This window comes from Melopsittacus undulatus, chromosome 13 (assembly GCF_012275295.1).
Source record: "Melopsittacus undulatus isolate bMelUnd1 chromosome 13, bMelUnd1.mat.Z, whole genome shotgun sequence".
NCBI lineage: Eukaryota > Metazoa > Chordata > Aves > Psittaciformes > Psittaculidae > Melopsittacus > Melopsittacus undulatus.
Window position 1 is genome coordinate 783,362 of NC_047539.1, and position 22,703 is coordinate 806,064.

Below are 22,703 nucleotides of genomic sequence, written 5' to 3' on the forward strand. Positions count from 1 at the left end.
CCAAGGGATGAAGGGGGGGGGGGGGGGGGATGGATTTGTATCTACTTTCTGCATATCAGTTTCCAGGGGGAAGAGGGAAATGTTTTCAATACCTTAAATGCTGAAGTGTTAGATTTCCAGTGAAATTCAAGTGTGATGCTTCCTGCTGCAGTCAGTGGGAGGTGGGCACCTGCCTTCATAGACAAAACAGATGGATTTGGGGTCTGAGGCTGCAAGGGGGATTGCTCAGAGCACCATAACCATATATTAGCTGATCTTAACAAAAGAGATCCAAGACATTGTGTGAGGTTGGAAATGCTTTAGATTCAAAACTGAAAATGCAAAAGAATTTTCCTGTATATTTGTCTATTTTTACAGATACTTCCTATAAAGATAAACTCCTCTTCTAGTGCCTTATGATAAGTTGTTCCTATAAATGTACTCCGTCTTTGCAGAGCCTTGAATTTGAAGTGTGGTGAGGAACAGTTGTTGTAATCCATCAGTTTATCAGGAATTATCTTTAAAAAACAGGCAGAATAAATCTCTAGCTTGAATACTTTGGGATTCAGGTAGAGCATGTGTATGTGTGTGTGTGTGTGCACTTACCTGTGTGCTGCTGTTTTACCTGGTGTGCTCTTGTCTGTGTTCTAATTATGAATTGAAGGTGATTTGAGGGCACTTATGTACATTATCTCCTGCAGTACATATCATCTCTCTCCTACCAGGCTGCAAGTTCTTGTGTTGTGTGCCTCCTTGTGGGCTCTGGTCCTGTTGAATAGGGTATTTAATGCCTTTATTTCTTTATAAATATCTGTTTTCTGCTTTTGAAATGTCTGTGACAGGTTGTTCCAATTGATACAAAAGGTTCTAGGTTTAACACCTTCCCCTACTTTTTAACCACTGGTCAAACTGTTGGTTGCTCTAAATGGTATTATCTTGTATAACTTGACCATAATCATTTTAATCTTGATACTAAACAGCTACACTTCCAAAGTGCCATGACTGAAGTTGATTAATTTGTGTATTTATAACCTGCACTTCTCTTTAGGTATGATGATACTGACTCGACACTGAACTACTAAAATCACACACATGGTTGTAAGCTAAAGCTGCATTGTACTTGTGAAAGCACAGATCTGACACAGCAGAAGCCAGAGAGGGCTCATTGTAGCTCAGAAACATGTATCCAGGATAAAAAACAGTGTTCTCTCAAGCTGAAATCTCCAAAAGGTTATTTTTGGAAAACTAGGAAGGCAACTGAAACCACAAGGATGCATCTCAGAAGTCAGGAGCAGATACGTATGGGCTTCCATGGATGTAGTTGGCTCCTCCATGATAGCTTCATAGATAGCCCTTCAGAAGGTGCTGAAAGTCTCCTTTTCAGAAGTGCATGCTGTGTGTTCCCACAGCCCTTTACTGGTCAGCACTGGGGCACAGCTCTATGTCCCCACTGTCCTGCTGGTAAAAAGCTGCTTGTGGAGTTAGATGCCGTAGCAAGGGAGAGGTTTTATGTAGGAAATATTAGAGGCGTTTGCTGAGTTAATGGGACAAATCCTTGTTTATGGTGTTCTTAGGTGCAGGAATAAGTCCCCTGTGAGCACCTCAGTGCCACAGGTACTGGCCATGTAGTAAGAGGCAGTCAGCAAGAAGTAGTTTGTCTTTCAGTGGGTGTTTTCTCACGTGGCCTCGTGTTCCCACCAGGAACAACCCATGTGCAGCTGAGGTGATGCTTTTGGGCCCTACTCCTTTCCATTTTGAAATGCAGTCATTTTCTTCTAACTATTTCTGGTTAAGTGGTGAAGAAATTGTGTGTTTGCCAAGAGAGGGCTTCAGAGAACATGATTTGATTACAGTAGAGCATTTTATTTTCTTCTTGCTCCAAGCTATGGGAACCTGATAAGAAAATTCCAACTGTTTTCTTGAACTCTTCCTAGTTACCCATGTAATTATTTTCGTATCCTTGGAAATAATCCCTTCTTCTGTGCAATCTGTGTCGTTACAGGGTGAATTTATTAAGCAGCGCTGTGGTTCTTTGCTGGGGGCTGTTTATTTTGGAGTGGCTGGGCCAGGAGGGAAAGGGCAGGAGGAATCCTTCAACCCTTCCCAGCAAGCCCTCCAAAAGTGAGAAGAAAGGGGGAAAAGGAGGGGAGGGAGCACAGATCTTGCCTGCATCTCTTGTGCTGGCAGAGGAATGCAGAGAGCTGGGTAGGGAGCTGCTCACCCAGCACTCATCTCCCTGCAGTGTGTAGTGTTTGTTCATCCCCTAAGCCACCTTCACTGGTGTATCTCAGGGCACTGATAAAAAGGGCTACAGGGGACTCAGAGAGGATGCTCATGTGCTGTAGTGAGTGCGGCAGCTTAGGGTGAGAGGGCTTTTCCCTGTGCTCCCAACCCAATGCCACTTGGGCAGAGGAAGTCTCCAGTTTGTCCTCAGGTTGGTGGATGTGATCTGGTTTCTATTTTCCCTATTTTTTCTCATCTTTTTGGCATCACAGCCAATACAAATGAGGAGTGTTGTTCTTGCTGTCTAGGACTGCACATCTGCCTACATCCCTGAAGGTTCTTGATGTCTGTATGTGCAGAGCAACCTCACCACTTCATTCTTGGAGCCTTTCTAGGGCTGGTAACTGTGGCTAAAGACTAAGTAGGGTGCTAGGAGTTCCAAATGGCTTTCAGAGATGTTGTCATTCCCTTTTAATCATCTGCTTTCCTTTTTTGCCCTTTTAGAAGGTCTGGTCAGAGAACAGTCTCATGGCAGGTACAGAGGTGATAAACAAGCACAGGCTGATTGCTGCCCATAAGCAAAGCTGGAGGCTGATCTCTGGAGAGCTTCATCTCCAATATCCTTATTCCCTCTCTGGAGACTCTTGGCAGAACATATTCCCTTCCTGTGATGGTGATTGTTCACACGAGGTCAGGTGCACCTCAGCAGAGCTCAGATGGGCTTTTGTGCTACAACCTGCTCTTCAGTCTTTACCTCCGAGGAGATTTGCACCTCAGAGGACTCGGCTGGATTTCAGAGACAAGGCTCTGATGCCCTGTAGAAAGGAAATGTCCAATCATTCCCAGCTGCCTTGTCCTGTTTCTCGGCCTATGACAGCTCACAGCAATGGTGGCCCCAAGGAAAAGGCTTTGCATAAAGCTAAGACAGATTGAATGACTCCCACACAAGTCTGGACCATGCAGAAATGTTGTCCCACACTATGAAAAGGTCAAGACAGAACTCAAACAGTTGAGATGTACAACACTGAAAGGCCTTTGACAACCTTCCTGTTGCGGGAAGCCTTTTGGCTCTGATCTTTCTTCCTTGGTGTATTCATAAAGAGGACAGAGCATCTGGTTCATCCAGGACTGAATCTGCAGCCTATAGACCCTGTCCCCCTCACCCCTTCAGCTGGAAAGCACAGAGTCATCTCCCTTTGCTTCTCCTGGAAGGGCAGCAGGACTGTGGGCAATAACAGTACTGTCTTTTCCAGACTTCTGGAAAACCTAAATGCCAAGTGTTTCAAGAGCCTGAAGTTGTGCTTTAGTTTATGGATAAACCTGGGAGCTCGTCAGGTAGAACTGCAGGTAAGACTTTGTTGGCTTGAAAACACTCATGGCAGAGAGATGCCAAAAAGCCCCAGCGCTCATTTCTGCATAGGGAAGAACGACCATTTCAGCTCCCAACTGTCCACAGCAGCCCAGATGTTAACTGTAGCCCAACATGAGGAAAGGTGAAGGAGCTGGAAACATCAAAGGGCCCATGGCAGACCCAGCTCCCGGTGCTTTGGCTCCCACTCCTCATCCTGGCACGCTCAGTGTTTGTGTTGAGTAAATCTCCAGCTTTGTGCCTGGGTTTCTCAGCCTTCATGTCAAGATTTAGTTATCTTACCATCATCTTCCTTCCAGTCAATGAAGTAGACTTGAACCCTTTGAAGTAGTGGGTTTCAATGCACTTCACTTGACTTCTGAGAGGGTAGTTTTACAAAGCATGCCACATCACCTCTCTTGTTTTCTTATTTCTTTACAGTTATGTAAATTCAAGGAGGCCAGACAGTAACGGAGGAGATTAAAAAGTTACCATAGGGCAAACCAGGGTGTGAACTTGCAGAGCATCAGCTAATTTGCAGTAAATGTGTGTGTGTGTGTGTGCTCCTACCCAGCAGCTCCCTTCAGCAATACCACTTGCCTCTCATTTCCATCAGGCTCGGAGGATGCACATGAGCAGTTACTCCTGTCTCATGGACGTGTAGCAAGTTACAGCCTATCTCACCCCAAGGTGATTTATTCATCTGTCTGTATCCTCAGTAATCAAGCCACCATCTTATGGAAAGATTGCCTCTCATTTATTTATGTCTGGCCTTATAACTTCAAACTAAGTTGCTAGTGTGTCTTAATTTACTCCATCTGTGAAAACAGATGCTGTTTATTTTGGATGATTTGCCAAGGGAGTCCAATTGCTGGGGCTTGTTACAGGAGTCAAAGTTGCTGTTGCTCCATGACAGCACCAGGCTCGCTGTCTGCAGCCCCTACATCTGCTGGGCTCAGTGGCCCCCGAGGAGCCTGGGGCTCCAGGACTTGTTTCCCTCTCTATTCACTGCCTTGCAGCTTCGGAGCAGTGTGAGCCATCCATGGGGCTATCCACAGTGACAGCGTGAGGCTCATCTCAACCTTCTATGCTCACTTTAGAACCACTTTGCTTCCTCTCAGCATGAGTCACCTTCGTGTCACCACGTGGCCTCTCCACATGGATGCTTCCCGTTTTTCCAGAAACATCCCATGGGAGTGTCATCCATGGCTGTGCTTCACCTTGGAGGTACATTTAGACTTCCCAGAACAGACATCTCCTTTACAGCACACTCCTTGAGCAGAGTTCTCATCACTCAGGTTTGGGCAAGGTCTGGTGTTCTTCAGGAGCCTCACCAATAGTATTCTTCCTGAGGGATGATCAGTCCTTTGCAAAGTGGGTGATTCCCATTAAGGGGCCTGATCCCTCTCCTCTCTTGTGCTGGGCAATTTCATCAGTGATCCAAAGAAGACCTGAAGATTGGGGTATGGGATGGGGCTTGTGGCTCATTGTTGTTGTGGCTCAAGTTGCTTCTCTCCAAGCCCAGGATTCCCTATGAGGTTCCAGCTGCAGGGTTAAGTTGCTACCCCAGGCTCAGTGACTGCACTGGGGACTTGCTTATGGCCCCAACCCACATGGTTGTTGACAGCTCCTGGGAGCCTGTCCATAGAAACTCCCTTGGATGCCCAGTGTGTTCCTGTTACCGGGGCCAGATGAACACTCAGGGATTTCGGATCAGTGTCATTGGGGGATTTGAATGAGGAAAACCCTGCTCAAGGAGGGCTCACCCAGACAACCGCTATCTAGGGGCTTCACAAGTGCCCATGCACAGCTCTGTAGTCCATCTGCTCTGCACCTTCCAGAGGGCTCCCAAGGAAGTGGAAGGCACTTGTCAGCAATAGTCCAGTCTCAGCTTCTTGTGTTCCGTGCATCAGATGAGTCAAATCCAGAGCTGCCTGTGCTGAGCAGCCCTGGAGTGTGGCAGCAGGCAGGGCAGGTGACTCTGCCCTCGTTTGATTGCCCAGTTGCTGCACTTCTTCCTCAGGTGATGGCAATGTCAGGCCCACGGCCTCAGAAGTCAGGGATGACAGAGCTCGAGGCTAAAGACACACGGTTTAAAATCCCCATTTCCTCAGAGCTTCACCTTCTTTGTGCCATTTTCTTGTGCAGAACCTCTCCTCCCTCTGCAGCTTTTGAGGTCTTGGCACATCTGAGGGGTCAGAGCAAGGGCTTTCAGCACAGCCGCTGGGAGCACACAAAGGCAGAGTTCCTTTGCTGGCTCTCAGTGCTGGAGCTGACCTGCATTGCTGCAGAGCCGTCCCCTGCTGCTGCAGGTGAGCAGCCGCTGGCAGGGCAGGGAAGAGCTCAGGGGTGTCCCCTGCCCCTTTGAGGAAGCAAGTTATGATTAAAGGAAGAGCCCCCAGGAACCGACTGCGCAGGGGCACTGAAGGGGACATGAGGGACAAGTTCCATGCGGTTCAGTCGCTTCGGTGTCAGGTGTGGGTCTGTTCTGTTTGCAGAAGCTCAGATGTTGAGGCAGTGAAACCCAAGGAAGGAGGGTGCAGCCTCTGTTAGAGGATGTGCTTCTTTGGTGACCTTTTTTCCTCCTGAGCCAACTGAAAATCTCAGTCCCTGGAGCTCAAAAGAGATCCAAGAGAGAAACTCGGGAGCTGGATCCAGGATGCCAAAGCTCAGCTCTGCAGAGGGTTCTGGGGCAGGGAGGGAGGCAGGGAACGTGTCCTGCCCCAGCCAGCGCCTGCTCTGCTCCCACCTGAGCACAGCATCAGGCCCTTTGCACAATGATCAGGGCTGCCGTGTGCAGAATTGGGCCCCACAGCCCGTGTTTGGCTGGTAATAGGTTCCCAATTACATTTTAATGCAATTTAAAGAGACAGCCAATTAAATAATTAACCGTAGGGAAGAGGTTTGCTTCTTTCCAAGTCGCGTTAATGCAGATATTTAGCACCAGGCCACCCAGGCTCCGGGAACAGGCAGCGATTCCCCATTCCTTGAGAAACACTGACCTCCAGTGGGGCTGCGCCTTCATCACAGCCGCTCCTGCCTCTTCCTCAGCCTGCTCTCTGGGGCCTATAAATGCAAACAATCAGGGGGAAAACCCATAAACCTGTGCCTTGTGTCTGAAGCGTGTTCCTGCCCTTCCCTGCAGGCACAGGGGGCTCGGCAGTCACACAGGAACTGCATGGAGGACAAAAGGGGGATACCCGCTCCGCTCTTGGGAAAGCAGCATCAGCTCTGGGCAGGACTTCATCCGAGCCCCCATTGCTGGTGCTCTGAGTGCAGCCGGGCTCTGCAGGGCACTGAGCCCCATGCAAGGACCCCCATACACAGCCGGGGTTGGGGTGCATGGGGCAGGACTGGGAGAGCTGGGATTGAGCTGCACTCACTCTGCATCCCTTGTCTGAAGCCTTGAGAGAGGATAGAGGAGAGGCCCTGCGGGTGCAAGTCTGCCCTCGCCTCTCCCCCTGCTTCCCAGGCAGCCTTTGCAGCTCCTGCTCCCTGGCTGCTGATAAATGAGGATGGTTTTGCCTTCCAGCCGTCTGGAATTCAGGGGAATAATTACAATGGGAATTATCAGGGAGGGACTGGAACAGCCGGGACCTGAGCTCTCACCCACCTGGAAATCCAGGCTCAGAGGGATGTATCCTGCATCCCGGCAGCGGAGGGGCTGGCGGTGCACAGCACAGGGGCTGAGCCTTCCCATGGGCTCAGACAGTGCTGGCAGCAAGGGAGGTGAAGCAAGGCGATCTCTGCTGCAGGACAGGGCTCCGCTCACTGATGCTCTGTGTTTTGGGATGGGTCTGCAAGCAGAGCAGGGCTCTTGCCCTGCGGTGCTGGTCCTGTGCTGTGTGTTTGGGCCCTGACGCATCCCTCTCTTGCTTCACATCTGGGCCGGGGTTATACGAGGGGAAAGGAGAGGCTTTTGTTTTGCTCCTGCAGCATTCCAGCCAGCGCCTGTTGTGGTTTAGGGCGTGGGTTTGACTGGGGGGGGGCAACTGGAAAAAGGGCTTGTTTGTTCCCAATGGGCCGAGCAGGATGCTGGGGGCTGCACGGCCTCACACAGTGCCTGGGGCAGGGATCGGTCCCACCTGAGCCCCTCCTGGGACACGGCTCCGTGCCCCCCCCCACAGCAGCCTTCTGCCCTGTATCTGCCTGTACCAGCGCACCTAGCCCGGGATGTGCTGCTCACAGCCATCCCCATCACATTCTGCTCTGCAGAGCAGGCCCAGGGCCGGTTCATGGGCTCAGCTCCCCTCATTCCTCCCCAGGTCTCCCCACTCTGCCCACGATGCTGCCGGCTACCCCTGGGGCACCAACCATACCTTGCTGATGCACGTGAAGCAGTCACACAGTGCAAGCAGCTGCCTGTTCACGTTGCCAATGGCACTGGGATGCGGCAATGATCCTGATAGGGATGGCCAAGGTGTTGCTGGGGTTTCACCAAGGTGGGCTGCACCGCTGGTCCCTTTGCCTGGAGCAGAGCAGGGGCTGCTGCTGTGGTCACCCCTAGACACAAGGGGAAAGCGGAGCTGTCTGTGAGCTGGTTTTGGTGCCCCAGGTTGGGGGTTCTCAGCTTTTCGGTGCCCACTTGGCAAAACCCAAGTGTTTGGGCCACCCGTGGGTGATGGCCCCGGCTCTGTCTTCCAGTGCGCTGTGCGGAGCTGCAGATCCAGCTGACGGAGGCTGTGTCCACGCTGGGAGGCCAGAAGGAGCTCATCGCCAAGCTGGAGCACGACCTCAGCACCATCCAAGCCCTGTCTGCTGTGCACCGCCCGGATGCAGAGGTAACCCCAACCCATGGTGCTGGGCTCCAGCAGTGGGCAGGGACCTCTCAAAGTGGCCCCAGGGGTTGGCTATGGCTGGTGGAGGGCTCAGCAGCAGGCACAGGGGTGGGTCCATCACCTTCCATTTACTTCCTTTTTCTCCTCTATTCTTTCTCCCTCATGACTTTCCCAGCAGATTGCATCGTGCCCATGCAATGGGGGTGGTGCTGGCACGGGAAGGGTTGACATTAGTGGCATCCAGGGACTGTCCAGCCCTTCTCCTTCCAGGACAAAGGATGGGATCGCAGGGTTGAGCACCAGCCTGTGTCATCTCAGCCTTGGTCCTTGCAGAGTGCCTGCCTGGCACCAGTGCTTCCCATAGGGCTGTGGGTGCCAGGGTGGTGGCAGGACCCAGGAGGGGTTTGCTTTGTCCAAGCACCTTTGGGTGGGTGGGAAATACTTCATCCCCTCTGCTTGTACTGCACAGGGAGCGGCAGAGCCCAGGCTGGAGAAGATTCCTGAGCCCATCAAGGAGGCCACAGCACTGTTCTATGGTGAGAGCTCTGGGTGCCATGGGCAGGGTGGTCACCTCCAGGGATGGTGGCATCAGGGAGGATGCTCCTGAGCTCCCTTCACTGGGACCACTGATGGGTTATCCATGGTTTGCCTCTCCGGTGCCCTCCGGAACAGCACCTGGGGAGGTGCAGAGGGAGGACCTCGAGCACAGCCCGGGGTGGATGGGGGGCATCTGTGGGGTCCCCTCTCACACCAGGTGTTGTCTGCAGGTCACCCACAGTCCCCTGGCACCGCACTCCCCGAGGGGCAGGTGGACTCGCTCCTCTCCATCATCTCCAGCCAGAGGGAACGCTTCCGGGCCCGGAACCAGGAGCTGGAGGGGGTAGGTTGGCTGCAGGACCATGGTCTGGGCCTGGCTGCTTTAGTGACCTGTGGGGAACTTAGGATCAGCAGCCTGCAAGCAAGAGAACGATCCAAAGCCTCCCCCAGCCCATTGGGGATGCTCCAATTCAAGGGCAGCTCCAAATCCCTGTCACCCTGTGGATGTGCTTGGCCTTCTGGCACAGCATTTGGGGGTGCAGGATAAAAGGCACACAGGGAATGTGGTGTGGGGTAAAAACCCCATAGCCCCACAAATTGAAGTTCAGCTCAAAACAACCTCTTCAAAGCCAGCAGGTTAGCGTTGCACCCACTCACAGTCCCCTTTGCTGCCCTTCCTCAGCCACAGAGGGATCAGGTTTGTCAATGGTTCAGGACTGGGGACCCTGTTTGGGAGCAGATGGGACTATTTGGGAGCAATTCTAATTCAAAGCCTGAGGATTTCAGTCACTGAGAGGGGACTGAACCTGAACCTGGCTGGATGCACCAAGCCAGGCCTGGGCTCGCTGCTCACAGCCCCCTTGCTCCCCCCATGCAGGAGAACCGCATGATGCAGCACACAGTGCATGCCCTGCAGAGTGAGCTGGACAACCTGAGAGCTGACAACATCAAGCTCTATGGGAAGATCAAGTTCCTGCAGAGCTACCCTGGCCAGGTGAGTGTCTGCCTGTGTGTGGGGGTTCACACTGACAGTCACACCCCAAGCACAGACCAGTACTCTGTGTATGCAGGATTGGGTTCAGTGCTGTCTCGAGGAGCAGGTACCCAACCTCTCTGCCAGTTTGTAACTGTGATGGAGGGTGTCTGACATCTTTGATGCTGGTGCAATGGCATCAAAGATGTCCCATTCCCCCCCATGAAAGAGCTACTACAAACCCCTTTGATGCTCACTGCTGGCAGCATGATGCTCCAGCGCACAAGTCCTCAATGCTTCTGCCTGACCAGGCAGCAAGTGGTTAAATCAGGACCTTGTGTAACAAATCCCTGCAGTTAGAGCCTGGAAAACGATTGGTACCTGTGCTCATTCCCACCACCATCCATTTCCTGTGGCCAGCAGAGATTGCTGCTCAGCTTCCCACTCCCATGGGCAGAAACCAGCCCAACCCAGGAACCCAGGAACCCCAGCAGGAGGCTGGGAAGGGGCCAGGCTTTGCCCTGTGTCCCTCAGGGTTTTATCCCTGCACATTCCTGGGGGTTTCCCACCTGAGGAGCTCACAATTGCCACCACTTCCTTGCTGGGAGCTGGGCTACTGTGGCCTTTGGGTTTCCTTATAACTGCCAAAGTGACAATACCAGGGGCTGGGATGTTGGTTTGAATGCCTGCTCCTCGCGCTGCCTGCCCCGGATCACCCCCGGAGCTGCTGCCTTTCCATGCTGGCGGAGCCTGTTCTATTGATGGGGAATAGGGGATGGGGACCTCCCGCAGCAGCAAAGGACCTTATTTGGTTCTTGTGTCTGTGTCTGTGATGGTGCAGGGTCAGCCCGTGACATTTTTGCCCGTTTCATCCCCGTGTTTATCAGCTGCCGCAAGGCAACCCCTGAATGCCATTCCCATGAGCTAAAGAGCAAAAGCCTTCACTGAGCAGCACGGGGGGAATTGCATAATTCCCACCTCAGCGGGCATGTGACACGTTAAAAATACCCATCAAAGATCATTCCATAAGGCCAGGCTGTAGGGAATCCGTGGCCCCTAAAGTGGGAGCTGCTCTCATCCCTGGCTCCTGCTGACCCAAGGATCGGATTGCGGTGTGTAAGGGCATACTTGCTAAAGGTCTGCGTGGGGCCGGGTTTGCCCGTGGTGACACCGGCCACCCCATTGCCGTGCCGGGCAGGACAAGCACCCAGGAATGGGGCCAGAAGGGCCTCGGGAAATGTCAGGCATCACCGCGCTGGTGGGGCAGAGCTGGTGCTGGCGGAGATGGGGATTGGCATCGGAGCCCTGCAGTAGGGATGTGCAGCTGGGAGCCGAGGCTTGCACCAGGCTGTGGCCATGGTTGGTGGCACCACATTGCTTTTTCCAAGCCGGTTTTGGGTAGGAATGATGTGGAATCTCCAGTTCTCACGAGCTGCAGAGGTAGTGTTGGAGGAAGGAGGAGCAGGGATGTGCAGGGTGTGTGAGCTCAGGGCTCGCTGCTGCTGTTCCTCCTCTGTCCCAGGAGAAGTTTAAAGCTCAGCCTTTCTGAACCGACCTAAATCCTTCACTTCTTTTAGGAGTGTTCCTCATTCTCCTTGCCCTTTGCCCAGCTGACAACAGCTGTATGCTTAAACAATGGTTTCACCTCCTAAACTACTGTCTCCCTCCTACCTGGTCCAGCAGCAAAGGAATTCAGAGAAGGGTTTGCCCTAGCCCAGGTGTTTCCAGGTATCTGTCTGTGGTGATACAAGAGTATTATCTCATGGAAAGGACAAAAAGTTGGGAGACGTGAATGGAATCCCATGGAAGAAAGGACTTTGTTAAACAGCTCTGGTTGTGCTTCCCTTTGAAGGGGGCAGATGCTGTCTGCCCCATGGGTCAGCTCTGGGCTGTGTTGCTCCATCCTTTGGGGGTCATTTCATTCCAGGGGATAGGTACCAGCAGCTACACCAGCACCGGTACCTGCACATCTCACCTTGGCTTTGCTCCCGCAGGGTGGCAGCAGGGACGACACAGAACAGCGCTACTCATCCCAGTATGAAGAGCGCCTGGACCCCTTCTCCTCCTTCAGCAGGAAGGTAGGAACCCCCCCAGCACCTTCCCTCCACACCAGCCCCTCCATTGCCCCCTGCAGCAGGGGCATGCAGCATCCCAGAGCACGGCCTTGCCCAGCCTAGGCAGGGAAGATGCAGGCGAGGAGCAGGTTGTTCCACTCAGTGTCTGGTGATGCACATTGTGCCCACACAATGTCCCCTGTGGCTGTGGGCATGGGGCACTGGGAGCAGCCCTGGGCTAGGGCTCCCTTCCCTGATTTGCACACCCCTTTGAGCCTCAACATCAGCTTCTTGTGCCTTTTCCTTGCAGGAACGGCAGCGGAAGTACCTGAGCCTCAGTCCCTGGGATAAAGCCACACTGAGCATGGTGAGTGAGCCATGCCCGAGCGGGGGGGTTGGGAGGATGGATTGTAGCACAGGGAGTGCTGCTGCTGGGCTTGGCCCGGAGGGATGCAGGCCATGATGGGGCTCACTTTAGGAGAGATCACTTTCCTCTTCCCCTTTCCCCATCTCCATCCCACAGCATCCCAGGGGGTCCTGCCTGGAGTGGGTGACCCAGCCCCAATGCAGCCAGCGATGCCACAGCCCAGGTCACTGCAGTGTCAGGGACAGTTCGTGTCTCAGAGGATCATTGGGAACCACCATCCCCCAGGCCATGCCCACAGCTTCCCAGGGCAGTGCTGGGAGCAGGATGCAATGGGCTGTGGGAAGCACGTCCCAGCATCCTCTAGCATCCAGGGGCCCTTATCACATCCTCCATAAAAGCCTCTTCCTGAGCCCTGACCCTTCCTGCTCTGGTTCTTCCTTCCAGAAGGGCATCAGGGAAAGTACTGGGGAGCTGCTGGTACCTGCAGCACCGAGGGTCCTCAGCTGGCCCTGAGCAGCATCCCTCCTGCTGCTGCCATGGGTTCTGGTTACCACCTCTTAGTGCTGGGTGCTACTTTCTGAGCTAAAAATGTGGTTATTGAGAAAATCTGACTTAACATTTGAATGTGGGACATGAGCAGCAGGTTCTGATGGAGTTAACCCCCATCATCCGGCGCAACAGAGGTTAATGTGGGACCACTGCTCTGCACCAGCCACAGAATGCAGAAATCTCTTGTAATGAAGGCAAAGTTGTCATTTGCATGAAAATCAAGCAAATGCCAACATGAATATGGATTGGGTGGCGTGCCAGCCCCACGGAGAATGCATGAAAGGCATTTGCAAAGGAACGGACTATGGGGAGTTATTCCTTGGGAATATTTAAGAACATAATCTTGTTTGTTACAGCAGCCTCCGCTGTGGTTGTGAATAGCAAAGAAGATTTCAGCCCAGAATGGGTTTGGGGGGAGCTCTGTGGGTTTTAATGCCAGCTTTGGAAAGCCCATGTGCTGGCTGGGGAATGTGCTTGTGTCCATAATGAATCCCTGGCTTTGACAGGGGAATGAAAAGTTGCCATGTAGGAAGGTGGGATCTGTCCTCCACAAGCTGCTTTTATAGGCTGTGGTTACTCCTGGCTTTGGCTCTTTTGAAGGGATGGACATGAAGGTTTTCCCATTGGGATCATCATGGCAAGCCATGAGCCTCCCTGTGCAGCACAGGGGAGAGCAGCCTGGGTCTGGCAGCAGCTTCCCTCCCATCAGCAGCTCAGCAGTGACTGCATTCGTGAGGGTGCTCAGCCCTCGCTGCAGCCGCTGCCAAAGCTGGGGGCTCCACACTGGACAGAGCCTTTAATCCCACTTTACCAGCTCTTTGCTGCCTGTGGATCCACGGGCATGGAATGGGACTGTGGTTGCTTTAGATGGAGCTGGCTGGAGATTCACAGGACCGATGGCAGGAGGTGCAGTGTGGTCACCCCTAAAAAGTGCCAGGGTGCTTGGAAGTCTGCACTAAACCATGGCACCCAAGGCTCTGTCCAGCCTGGCCTTGAACACTGCCAGGGACGGAGCATTCACAGCATCCTTGGGCAGGGAAGGAACAGAACCAGCGGAGAGACCTGGGGTATAGGGGGCTCAAAATGCCCCCCAGGAGAGTTTTCAGTGCAGGGGGGGACTCTGCAGTTGACAACCCTGAATTCACCTTTATTTGGGCATTTTGGGGTGCAGGGCATAGGCACTCGTGGCAGTCGCCGTGGTTGGAGATGGGCCACCGACGGCAGAGCATCCCACCTAGGGTCCTGCAGAAACAGGGCCCCAGTGCTGGCCAGGGTCTCTCTGAGCCTGTGCCCGGGAAGGGCTGGTTTCCACTGATCCGCATTAAGATGGGGTTTTCCCGTTCTCTCTTGCTGCAGGGGCGGCTCATCCTGTCCAACAAGACCGCTCGTACCATTGCCTTCTTCTACACCCTGTTCCTGCACTGCCTCGTCTTCCTGGTAAGTGGGGGTCCACAGCGGGGCAGGCACCCCAATAAAATGCTACCAAGCATCCCATCCCAGGGAATGTTCTCCTTTTTAAGCCATTATGCCAAGCAAGTGCATTGCAGCTGGTGTACTTTGGGCTCCGGAGAGCATGAGCAGCCCAGGGACACGGACCTGTCAGTAAATATCCCCCTTGGCTCCACTTGGAAGGAATGGGCACTCTTGAGCGGGCATAGGCTTGCCTGAGGGCAGGAGATGGAAGCTGTTTGTGCCTTCGTGTCATGCCTGGAAGCAGGCCCTGGTGTCACCATGCTGGGAGCTCACACGGGGTTTAGCACATTTCCATGTAGGCATCAAGCCCTTTGTTCAGCAGGCAGCACAGCCCAGAACAGCCCTGATTGATCCCTGAGATGCTAATGCCATAGGTAATGCTAGGAATAAATACACCCCCCACACCCCACAGTGCCTGCTTCTAGACCATGTGCAATTCCACCTCCCTGTTTCTGGGTACAGCCCTTAACCTCCTGCATGGGGGAGCCCGGTCAGGTTTGCTGCCTCTCCAGGTGATGAGCCCTGGCTCTGCATTCTGCTTGTGCAAGCTCTGGTTCTCCCCATGTTCCTTCCTTACCCCCTGGCTCTGTTTGTTTGTCTCTAGTTTCCATGTTTCCTCCCCTGTACATTAGGGCTGGAAGCAGAGGTTTGTGTAGGAACAGAGGCTTGAGCCAGCCTGAATCCCCTGGGCGATGGGCATGTGCAAACTCCTCCCATCTCCATCCGCAGTTGCTGGGAGCTTATTTATCATTTCAGGGAGAAACATAATAAAAACCCCAACAAAACCCAAACAAATCATAAATAATTGAATGATGCAACCAGATGAAAGACAAGTCAAAAATATTTCTCTCCTGATCTCAAAGTAAACCTGATTTTGTGTTATTTGGAGGAAAGGAGAAGTTAAACCTCATTAAACTTTAAAGCTCTAACCTATAAAAATGAAAAGGTGAGATTTATGAATATTGGATGGCTGGGATGATCTTCCTTCATGCAACACAAACGGGCCTGGAAGCCAGCACCAGCCCTGCAGCAGGAGCGATGTCTTTGCCCTCATTCCAGAGCCAGCGCAGCCTTCACCCCTGCCTGTTGTGATTGCAGTGAGCCTTCATTGGCAGCCGGCTGGTGGCTGCTGGTGCAGTTATGGTGCTTCCCTGGTGATGAGATAACCACGGCTTACACATCCCCAAGGCTTGAACGCATCAGCCTGTGATGTGAGGGCTTCTCCCTCTTCCTACCCTCCCCCCCACCTCCTCAGACCACAGCTTTGAAGTGGAAACCAGGTGGCACAAAGGGGAAAAGAACTCAAACCGAGCAGTGACCGTCCTTAAGCCTATCCCAAACCCACATCTCCATCCGTGTGCAGCCTCGAGTGCTCCTGCCTTACCCCAAACCACAGCAGCAAAAATAACCCATGTAAAGGTCACCCTGACTGTCCCGAGGGCATCCCCTTGGAGCACACGCTGGGTTTCTCCACACTGCTTAATGCAAGGCTGCAAAACCAGTTTAACCCAGAGCACTGCTCTAAGGTCTCTGCTCGATGCAGACAAGGCATCTGCAAACGCTGCAGCAGGGGGTTTGCCCATAGCCATGGGGATGGGATAGCAGGGATGGGATGGGATGGCCCAGTGGTGACAGAGGCTGCTGCAAGGGCAGGCAGAGATGGGCATGGGAGAGCAGAGCTGATTGATTGTGTTTCTTACTATGCAGGTGCTCTACAAAACAGCCTGGAGCGAGAGCGTGGGGAGGGACTGTGCTGCCTACTGCGCTAAGAAGTGAGTGTGGGGACAGGCAGGTCCTGGGAGCATCACCTGCTGGGTCTGGTGGTTTGCAGCAGATGCTTTGGGCACCACTCGGTGCCCCTCGGTCCTGGGAATGAGGGAAGTTCATTGGGGTTTAAACCCTTAATCCAATGAGGATGAAGGGGGAGAAAAAGTGCACGGAGCAGGGTAACCATGTGGTGTCCAAACCCCCTCCAGTGAGGAGGCCAAATGTGGAGAGCAGGGTCAGACCTGCTGCTCCCCATGGCTGGAGCAAGTGGGATGCTGTTTATCACCAGCAGTGCTCAATGTGCTCTGTCCTATCTCCAGGTACGCCGACCACATCCACAGGTTCCACAAGGACGGGGATGAGGGTAACATGTGGCAGTGACAGCTGGAGACAACCCTGCTGGCGCCAGCACCCCCTTTCACCCCACAGCAGGATCTGTCCCTTCACCCCTCGCCAGCCTCTTTGCTATAGCTTTGCTTTCTGCTTCGTAGGATGGAGGCATTGATCCTCCCCTGCTCCCACCCTTGGCAATCAAAAGCCTCAGCTAACAGAGTTGCTCTGTGGGATGTGGTGTTTCCAGCCCTCCTGCCCAGAGGAGGCTGCAGCAGTGCCCGTGTCCTCCTGATGTCCCAGAGAGCTCAGTCTTTACCAAAATACATGGGAAACACAAGCTCTCAGATGCAATCTCTCTTTCCATCCTGTTCTGAGCCCAGTGCAACACTGAATGTACTACATTTAGCCAGAAAGGGAAGGGGAATCCAACCCCCTGAACTTGTATATTGAAGTGCTGTCATGTTTGGGAAGTCCCATTTTGCTCTGGGTTACTGATGTATCAGAAGGAAAGCAGTGCTGCCAGGCTCTGATGGAGCAGCAGGTAGACATCAGCCATCCCCAAAGACAGGGTTCCTCAGCACATTGCATCCTCACAGCCTCTCGGGTCCAGAGAAGCTGTTCCTTGGTCCTGTGCTGCATCTCAAGGGCTTTTCAGGACCTTCTGCAGGGCCTCTTACCAGGCTGCTGAGCACCAGCCCATGGCTTGAAAACGATCCAGCTAATTGGGACCTAATGGGACTTAATGGGCACAAAGGGAGGTGTTGGAGGTCAGGACTGATCTCACAGGGATGCTCCGGATGCTCTCCTTGCTGAGGTGTTTCTGCTGAGCATCGGTTGCTCTTCTGGGTGCAACAGCTTCACCTAATCCCAGGTAGGATCTGCCTCACACGGGGCTTGCCCCATAGCTGCTCTGCTCAGCATCTGACCCTCTTAGGGAACCACAAGTCAAATGAAGCAATTGCTGGTGGTGGGTGATGAACACTTGGCTGCTAATTTGGGTTGATTTGGGGAGACAGAGATGATGGGAGAGACTGGGGTTATAAAGAACAGGTCCCAGCACCCCCTCGGCTTCCCTGCATGGTGCAGGAAGATCCTAGCTTGTTCGAGTGGTCCTCAATGAAAACTCCTCTTGGAGGACAGCAGAACAGGGATGTTTCCAATTCATATTTCATTACAGATTCAGATCTGTTCACACTCACACTGCTGGGAAGCCAGGGCCTCACATGGGGCGTGCAGGGAGCCACAGGCTCCACATCTGCCCCGGGCAGCACAGCTGTATTTACAGGAGCTGTGGCCCACGGCAAAATGTAAAATACTCATGAACCAAAGGGATAAATCCCAAGGGACAACTGGCATCTGTCCCACTTGGCACGGGGGAGACCAAGCCCATCCCGAAGGGAGGCACCATGGGGTGAGATGCCAGCAAGGGGATGATGCTGCTGCATGCTGGGGACCTCTTCACAAACAAATCAACTTGGATGTGGAGGAGATGAGCTTGAAATCCATGACTGGGAAACGGGATCCGGGAATGGGTGGGATGCTTTGTTGGGAAGGTTAAATTTGCTTTTTTTTAGAAGCTGTATGTGGTGTCTTGGAATTGCAAACCTGCTGCAGCTATGCACACTTGTACTGCTCATAAATGACTTAAAATAGATGTCGAGTTCTGTGGGACAAGCGACAAAGTAAACTTAGCCATGCATTGACCAGGTGCTTTTGTGCTTCCTTTCCTTTTTTTCCTTCCCCTTTTGATATTAACCAAGTGAGAAATGTCCTGCGAGCCCAAGGGCAGAGCGTGCAGCTAATTTTAGAAACCCATTACAGCAGCTAACGCAGGGATGTCTCACAGCACCGGGAAGGGCAGGACCTCTGTCCCTGCTTGCTGGAGCCTCATCCCAGCTGCCAGTGAACAGCAGCATCCCACAGGCTCCCAGCAAAGGAAGGACCACAGGAGCAGAGGGGCTGGAGCACAGGCAGTCTCCCAAAGCACAGATGCTCTGTACTCAGCCCCGTTCTCAGCTGGGGTCAGAGCACAGCCTGGCCCTTGCTGGGTCCCTGCCTTTTGTAAGAGGCAGGGAGGGGAGATGGGAGAGGGATTTTGGCTCATTTGATTTAAAGCCCCTTTTGTTCCTGGGTGACTCGAAAGAAAACAATTCCAGTGACCCCTTGTCCTGTCGTGTCCCCCCCCCCCCCCCCCCCCTCGCTGTTCTAAATCTGATTCTGGGGAACAATTTTAGTCAGTATTGACTAATAGTCAGGAAAAATATTACAGGAGAGCCTGTGAGTTTTATACCCATTCAACCTGCGAAGCTCCCATCCCATCTCAGAGGACCCAGGCTGGGTTTCAGGGGGTGTTTGGGGTCCATATGGTAATAACAGGCTCCTGGGGAAGCCGGCTGGGTAATCAGATAACAGGCTGCTCACATCTGGGTCACAAGTTCAGGTTTTGCCGCAGGCAGATGAGACAGGAGAGAAATCACTGCCAGGATGCGACCGATCTGTCTTGGTCTGCAGATGCAGCACACACCCCATCTGCTCCCAAAGGAGAGGGACCACATCCAGCTCCAGCCCCACACCGCGCAGGGGATGCTGACTGCTCTGGTGCCCCATCCATGCGTGTCTGTGTGCAGGAGGAGCAGGGCGATGCGGCAGCAGCCACCGCAGTGCTATAAACACAAACCCATCTCTCAAGGCCTCCAGTGGGCACCTCACCCCCTGGTCCAGCAGCGGCTTTCCGGAGCCACCCCCGTGTGTGCAAATGGATGAGTGGGATCGATGGGTTTGAGCGGAGCCAGCGCCTGGCGTGCAGGATGTGCCGGCAGGAAGGGAGCTTTGAACACACGCACGGAGCCACAGGTTGTTGTGAGTTCAGGGTGTACCCAGGAAAGGTGGTGGATAAACAGGGTCCATTGCGTCAGGTCGGCGCATGGACATAGCCCACGTGGAGGAAAAGAGGGATAACACCGAGCAGGGTTGGATATCTGGAGACAGGAGCCCTCAGCAGCCCAGCCATAGGGATCGATTGGTGTTTATATTTGGAAGAGCAGCTCTAATTATCCACTGTAAGCAGGCAGGGGAATAGCAGCAGAGCTCCATCACTTGATGCTTTTAAATCAAGGCTGAATGTCTGTCTCAAAGACATGCTCTGGTTCAGCCGGGAGTTATGGCCACACAGCAGGAATTACTGTCCAGGGATGCATGGTGCGGGGTGAGAGCCACGGCTTCATGATCCTTGCACCATCATCCCTCTCCTTGCTTTCCTAATAGATGGACCAACCAGGGCTGCTGGTTTTAGGTGGATGGCTTTAAAAACGGCAGCAGTGTTTGAAAGCTGGGGACTCCCTTGGCCAGGATGCATTGGTTTTGTGCTCTTTCCATGTACCCATCCCTGGCTGGGACACGCAGAGGTAACAGCCACCAGTGGAAGGGCACGGGAATCACAGCAGGGCTGTCTCCATGCTGGGATCCCAGCCGTGGCCACCATGCCCTGCTGCAGCATGGCAGCACCATCACCCTGCTCTTAGGGGAGCCCTGTTACTAAGTGGGACTCAGGGAGAGGAGGGTGGAAGCGGAGCCGGCTCCTCCGCGCGGCCGTGCGGTAATAGCTGTTTTATTGCTTCCTGTTGTGTTAGACATCTGATGGCAAGCCGGGGCCGAAAGCTGGTGCAGCAGATGGAGCAGCCCCCCCCCCCCCCGTCCGTCCCCTGCCGTGTTTACGGAGTCTCCCTGGAGATGCTCCTCGCAGGCTTTTTCCTGCTCGGAGAGGAGGTGGGAAAACATTTACCTCCCCCCCCATGAAATCAAGTCTGTTCTCCTTAAGGAAAACGTAACCCGGGAGGATGAGGTGGAAAAGCTGCCGCGGTGAGCACCGGGAGGCGCCGGGAATGGCGATGCTGAGGGGGCTGTAGGCAAGGACCCTGCCCAGGGGTCTGCTCCCTGCAGGGACATCAGCCTGTGCTGGGGGCTCAGCTAAACCCTGCTCCCAGCAGGGACATCAGCCTGTGCTGGGGGCTCAGCTAAACCCCAGCTCTTCATTTGCCAGCCCTGGGAATGGCACGAGGAGGTTTTGGGCCAGGGCTAGTGCTGATGCCAGGCAGAGCCATGGGTGCCTGTGTGCCTTGGGCACAGCACAGTCATGGTTTGGGGGTCAGATGGAGACAGGTCCCACCCAAGCCAGCAGAAATAAACACCCTTTTCCTTCCTTCCAACCCATTTTGCCCCTTCCCTTTCATCAGTTCACAGTTGCAAGGGGATGGGCCTTGACCCTGGAAAAGGCCTTGTCCCCAGTGATGGAGCTTTGCCCTTATTACAGGGGTCTCTGTCCCCATTGCAAGGTGCTTTGCCCCATTGCATTAGCACTTTGTCCCCTGCACTGGTGCTCTGCCCCTGCTGCACAGAGCCCCTGTGAGCTCAGCACAGGGGTGAAAACTCCCCAGTGCCCTGGCATTCCCACCCACAGAGGAGCGGGGCTGGCACTAAAGGAAGCACCACAGCCCTGGAACAACCTCCTCTGACGTCTCCTCATGCCTGGAATAACTGCCCCCACCAGCAGCACATGGCCTGCCAAAAATAGCCAGGGAAGGAGCGGGGGCACCCGTACACCCCACTGGGTGCCCCAAGGGAGGCAGGGCTGTGTTGGGGGCTCTGCTGTGACCCCCCCCCCCAAAGGACTGATCCTCCCCAAGCATCCTGCAAAACACAGGAGGTCACTGTGGGAGGCGATGAGAGGTGTGAGTCTATGAGGTGTCCCAGGGATGAGGGATGCACCCTGCAGCAGCACGGGGCTCTGGGGTACCCCTCAGCACACTGCTCCCCCCCACAAATCCTTGCCCTGAACACCCAGGATCTGAGGCCTTTCGGATGCCCGTTGCTATGGAAACCCCTTCTCACAGCATTGGTCCACACTGAGCCTCCCTGCGCTGCTGCCTTCCCATTGGAGATGCTGGGAGGTGATGCTCAGGGAAGTGGTCCTGCGTGGCCCCAGCTACAGTGGGGTTAGGGGAGCCCCCTGAGAGGGTCTCCTGGGGAAGGAAAGGGCTCCAAGGGAATAGAGGGGTTTTTCAATAGCCTCTGAGTGGTTTTGGAGATGATGTTTAGCACAGAGGAGGGCTCTGGGCTGCACCTACACAAATGGTCCTGCTGATGTCCACAGAAGGCTTTGCAGTTCCCTGGATGCAGGAGCCAGCCCCGAGCCCCTCAGCAGCCAGGAACGGGCAAATCATGTGGAATAAGACTCACTTTGCCCTGCGAATGCTGTCCCTGCTGCAGCCCATCCCCACTGAGCACCCATCCTGTCCCAGTGTGGTGTCACCCTCCGTGCAGTGGCACAGCCTGCCCTGCAGTGGGACAGGGCTGCCCTCACTGAGCACCTTCCAGTGCCCTGGCCCACAGCTGGGATCATCCAGGGCTTTCCCCCCTGCAGGCTCGCAGGGCTCAGGAACATCCAGCTGCTGCTCTGAGCCCCATGGCTTCACTTTGGGAACTCTTTGGAGGTGCTTTGCCCCCCAGCCCTGCTGCTCGCACACAGCAGCTCCCCACGGGCTGGTGAAGAGATAGAAGAGGCTTTCAGAGTGAAGGGAGGGTTGGGATTTTGGAGCTGGGAACATTCGTCAGAGCTGCTCCGAGCCCAGGCACTGATGGGTTTGCTTTTAATATTTAATGCTTTTTATTTCCCTTTTGTTTTTTAACACGTGCACAAGGTGCACTCAGAGCCTCGCACTGCGGAAGCACTGGGCCAGCCTGACCCCGCAGCGGTGGGACTTGCTTCAAAGCCAAGGTTGCCAGAAGGCATTCTCCAGCCGGTAGGGAAAGCAAAACCCTGGAAAACCACAATGGATGAGCCACATGGACCAGCACAGTGGGAAATATCAGGGGCAGAAGGTCCCCCACAGCAGGTTCCCCCTCCATCACCAGGCGCAAGGAGCTGTTGTTGCAGGACCATTTGGAAGCAAGAAAGGTGAAACCCCATTGTTTGTGTGCCTGGTATTCCCAGGGGTTTGGCTCTCATGGCTGGAAGCTGCAGGCACAGAGCAGAGGAACCTTTGGGATAAGTGGGAGCCTGAAGCAGCAGCATTGAGGGAGCACACAGCTGCATGATGCTGCGGAGAGCAAGCAGGGAAGGATCCAACCTGGGACAGATGCTGTGGGAGAGGATGTGGTCCCATGGTCCTCGGGGTGAAACAGCTCCATCATCCCGGCTACAGATCTAAGTGGGTGTCCCAAGCTTGTCCCCGAGCAGAGGCCACCAGATGGATGCAGGATGGTGACTGATGGGTGATGCAGCATTGAGGGCTTCACCCATGGAACCCCCTGTGCAGCAGAGCCC

At 54.0% G+C, this 22,703-nt stretch overlaps 1 protein-coding gene across 1 annotated transcript in view; it reads left to right on the plus strand.

The window, feature by feature from the left end:
• The window catches only part of CUX1 (cut like homeobox 1), a 266,767-nt gene extending 248,682 nt beyond the window's left edge, over positions 1-18,085 (plus strand). Inside the window, exons 15-23 of the mRNA XM_034068866.1 lie at positions 8,195-8,331; positions 8,798-8,864; positions 9,096-9,208; positions 9,743-9,859; positions 11,833-11,916; positions 12,203-12,259; positions 14,165-14,245; positions 15,989-16,053; positions 16,369-18,085. Coding sequence (XP_033924757.1) covers positions 8,195-8,331; positions 8,798-8,864; positions 9,096-9,208; positions 9,743-9,859; positions 11,833-11,916; positions 12,203-12,259; positions 14,165-14,245; positions 15,989-16,053; positions 16,369-16,429 — 782 coding nt within the window. The 3' untranslated portion in view covers positions 16,430-18,085. The remainder of the gene's footprint in view (positions 1-8,194; positions 8,332-8,797; positions 8,865-9,095; positions 9,209-9,742; positions 9,860-11,832; positions 11,917-12,202; positions 12,260-14,164; positions 14,246-15,988; positions 16,054-16,368) is intronic.
• The last annotated feature ends 4,618 nt before the right edge of the window (positions 18,086-22,703 follow it).